The following is a 4,449-nucleotide window of genomic DNA, read 5'->3' as shown; positions in this document are numbered from 1 at the left end:
AAATATTTTTTTAGATTTCAAAACACCAGGTTACAGCTATAAAAGCACCTTACGCAGAATCTTATTCTGTCTCTCTCTCTCTATGTGTGTGTGTGTGTGTGTGTGTGTGTGTGTGTGTGTGTGTGTGAGACAAAGAACGTTCGTAATAAATTATTGTTTGAAAAATAGGCTAATACCGCTGAACCCGAATCTCCACAGACACGAGTCAGTCGTCAATCTTTAAAAAAGAGGGTTTTTTTTTTTCCATGTTAGGCAATAACCATTGCTGTGACGACAGCGGGACTTGTTACATCGTTACAACACGACTTTTCTATCCATTTCATTTTTTTTTTTTCTAGAACAATAAATTCCATTCTTATCTTGCAGAAACATGGCGGTTCACCCTGCACGCGAAAAAAATGAGACCGGGAGATGAGTAACAGCATCAATAAATCATTTTCACCCACTGTTGTTCCCGGGAGGTTTCTGTGGGATTAAATTAAGCACTTCTATCTCCATCTCCCACCTGATCGCTGCGCGTATAAATCTCACCGGCTGATCAACAGAACCTCAGACATCAAAACGACACCGTGCGAGCGGAAGCAGAGGGGGAAACGGCGGACACCTCAGTCTTTACCCTCCAATTAGCAGTACCACTGTAAACGCGTTGACGCTCAAACGTTGCCCACTTTTGTAGGGCTGCGATTTCGCAATACTGAGGCTGGGTGTTTTCTCTAAGTAGGAAAGGATCTGTTGCTACGAAAAGCGCCACACGCCTCTGTTCCGCCAGAGCGTCGCTGATCGGGAGCTGTCCAGTGCTGAAGTTGCATTTCGCAGAAGCTTGCCGAGGAAGGTTCGCGTTTTTCCTCGCCTAGGCGTTTCATTCGTCGCCCCGTAGGATCGCTGAACTGTCTAAGTCATCTGTTCTGCGGTGGATGAAGAGAGGGCACAGTACTGGACGAGTGTTTGTGTTCTGCGCTCTAAACATGCCAAGGTCTTTTTTGGTGAAGAAGATTAAACTAGATGATTTCTCATCCACAGATCTGGAGAGTGCGTATAGCAGGTCCAGGACTGATCTTAACCTACGTATTCACGAGAAAGGTAAATGGAACATTTAAAATGATCGAGATGCTGGCATCATCCTGTTCCACAACACTGATTTTCCTCAACGCTCGCGCATTTCTGTGCACTCAGCATTCTTTGTTTGGCAGTATGTGTAAATATGCCTTGGTCATCGCTAGATATAAAATTAAGAAAGCGCCAAATATATTGTTTTAGTTCTGTATCTCGTGCAACTATGTATAAGCAGTTTAACACCAGCGTTTTGCACGCTGCTGGTAGCGATGCTTAACTTTTTAACCACCTTCAAGTTGTTCTTCATCGGCAGGCTACGTTAACGAATGAGTGCGTTTCTCAGAAGGCATCTTAGAGTTTTCTACCCATCGGGAAAAGGCTTTAATCTGCATATTTCGCTAATGGCAGCGCGCCTTGTGTATTTACTAAACGCATACGTATACACAATTTATCCGCGATTTCATCATTAAAAGCTTGTTTACCAGTTCGCCTGTTAAATTAAATACAAACTATTTGTTGCATGCACACGGACCACCGGTTTTAAGCCTTCCCGGCTTCACTGCCTTTTATTGGAGCAACTTGCAGACAAATAGGCTTGTCACTCGTGCTCCAAATTTCGCGCAGCGTGCATATTCGCGCTCTATGCTGTAAGTGCGACCTGACAGCCGCATCTCGTGCCGCCGTCAATAAAACGGGGTGGCAAACTGTCGGTGACGTTGTTGCGTCTATTAATTACACTGTTCTACTCCATTCCCCTTCGCGCTGTGAATAATTTAATAAAGACATTGTTTTGGTTTTTTTTTTTTTTTTTGCACGCCAGGGTACATTAGCGACTACATTACACCGGCAGTTTACGAAGGCGAGAGTGACGGCGCCGTTAAAGTGCCCTCCCCGGAACCGCTCTATGACGGCATACACAGTGATTACGGTGCGCCGGACTCGGATCAACCGGACAGCCCGCAGTCAGAGATTACCTCCGGATATATCAACGGAGATAACGCGGTGAGCGAGGGGTACACTGTGGATGCTTTCTTCATAACGGACGGCAGGTCCCGACGGAAGGTGATCAACAGTCCGAGGACCCTCCAACGGCACACGTGCAACGAATGTGGCAAAACCTATGCGACGTCTTCCAACCTGAGCAGACACAAACAGACGCACCGGAGTCTGGACAGCAAGATGGCCAAAAAGTGCCCGACGTGTGGGAAAGTGTACGTGTCCATGCCAGCCATGGCCATGCACCTACTCACGCACGATCTCAAGCACAAATGTGACATATGTGGAAAAGCATTCAGCAGGCCTTGGCTGTTGCAGGGCCACATGCGGTCCCACACGGGCGAAAAGCCCTTTGGATGTGCACACTGCGGAAAAGCGTTCGCCGACCGCTCCAACCTACGCGCGCACATGCAGACGCACTCTGCGTTCAAGCACTTCAAATGTAAACGATGCAACAAGACCTTTGCCCTCAAGTCCTACCTGAATAAGCACTACGAGTCTGCTTGCTTTAAAGGCGCCTTCTCGCCACTAGCGTCACTTGAGGCATGATTTCGTTATTCAAAGCTCGCAAAGCCTTTTCTGTTCGTGACAATTTTGGGACGTCTCTTTCCTCCAATCTCACCGAGTCCCAGACGACCCATATGGAACAAATAGCACACGTTTATTTCCACTCTGCATTGTTGACCTTAAAGGTGTAATGACTCTTCGCATGCTGTTCAGAACCCACGTGCTCAGATGACGTCCTTACAACGCACCCGAAGCGCGACTGAATAGCCTGCGCATTCTGGATCTAAAAGGTTTGAATGACAACGCTGTCTAATAACTACAGATTCTTTTTTTTCGTATAACTGGATATTATTATACTGCTGCGAGTGACCCCACGAGTATTGACAATTGAGTTATTTGTTTGTTTGTTTGTTTATTAATTAATTTATTTATTTATTTGGGAAGGGCAGAGAGTACATTTTATGATGTTTATACTTTTTGCACTTTGAGTTCTCATTTTCCAGTCTCATTGACATGCCAAAGTATTTGAATCCATGAGAATGATTTTCAAATTCTTTGATTTTATATGCCTATGTAATGCATGCAAAAAAGAAACTATGCCAATATCATAAAGCTTATCATTTTGCCAAAAGTTAGGTAGTATCAATGGGCAATATTTCTTGGGATTCTCATGAGGATATATACAGCAATAATCACATAATGCATGGTATTTTTGAAAGTAATGAACTATTACCTATAGCAGCTTTTTCTAAAATCAGGTATGTTTTGATCTCTTAATAATCAAGCAGAAAAAAATACAACATCAGGGAAAACGCCAGTGTAGTGTTAGTGAGTCGACAAGACTTAAAAATAAAAGTATAAACCACTTTCCTTTGCTCTGTTGTTATGCACTGCCTGCCTCTAATTTAAACGTAGTTTTAGGATGTAGGCTTGAAGTGCTGTAACTCTGCTCTGAGCAGTTCAGAATCATGCTCCAAATCTTTGGAACACACAGCCGGGAAAAATAAAGTCTTCTCTGTAGATTACTCAAAAGGACGAGGAAGATTGCCAGTAGCAGGGAAGATGATCATCTGCACAGCTGGTCTGTAAACCACTTGCACTGCACTTCAGGCTCTGATTCATGTAAGATTCCTCCATTTCTCCAGTCTGGGTGTCCCTAAGATTTATGCTGAAAGCACTTCATCTTAGAGAGTCTTAAAAAGTAGCACAAAATCTTAGATTCAGGTAGAGACTGCTAGTTTGACCTTAGTTTTTGTATCATAAATGAGGAATATCTGAGAAGCTCAGTTTAAAAGGTGATGTAGCCTAAATGTAAATACTCATTTGAAGAGAAGAACCTTTTTACAACTGTATATCAGTCCACTGACTCCTGGACAGGGGATTTCTGAATCAAATAAAATGTCCTGCAATTTTTGAGCCAATCTTCACTGATGTAAAAGCACAAGGCACCAGGCATTTTATGGTACTTCATAATAAAGATGAAGTAAACAAATCCAGTCTGTTGCTTGTTTGTTCCTGATTATTGCAATTCCTCGGTGAAATTAGACTATTAAATAGGCCAATTAATCTTGATGAATGAAAATCGATGCGCGCACACTCTGACAAAGCAAACAGTAGAATGATGGGCTGCAGCGAGCATTGCACACCGCACCCACACTAGCAACAAAAATTGTTTATGATACATTTCAACTTTCAAATCCTAACAGTGACAAAGTGATGTATTGCTGGTGTAATGCTCCAGTCACCAGCCAGTAAAGTTTTAGTAGATTAAAGGATTTCCTTTTCGACCCAAATACGTTTTGAGGGTCATATCAACTTCACAGTAAAACACTGCAGTAGTACATGCACAACTGCCATAACATGTATTCTGAATCAAATCATTTTTATTTCTGT

At 43.1% G+C, this 4,449-nt stretch overlaps 1 protein-coding gene across 1 annotated transcript; it reads left to right on the top strand.

Moving 5' to 3' along the window:
- The first annotated feature begins 548 nt into the window (after positions 1 to 548).
- On the top strand, positions 549 to 4,048 carry scrt1b (scratch family zinc finger 1b). Its single transcript, XM_035530923.2, has 2 exons — positions 549 to 1,080; positions 1,874 to 4,048. Exons 1-2 carry the CDS (start codon positions 915 to 917, stop codon positions 2,596 to 2,598), a joined length of 891 nt encoding a protein of 296 aa, XP_035386816.1. The 5' UTR covers positions 549 to 914; the 3' UTR covers positions 2,599 to 4,048.
- Positions 4,049 to 4,449: the final 401 nt, after the last annotated feature.

The sequence above is a fragment of the Electrophorus electricus genome, chromosome 14 (assembly GCF_041902795.1).
Source record: "Electrophorus electricus isolate QZ-2024a chromosome 14, ASM4190279v1, whole genome shotgun sequence".
In the NCBI taxonomy this organism is placed as follows: Eukaryota; Metazoa; Chordata; class Actinopteri; order Gymnotiformes; family Gymnotidae; genus Electrophorus; species Electrophorus electricus.
This window is presented reverse-complemented; position numbering and strand designations above follow the sequence as displayed.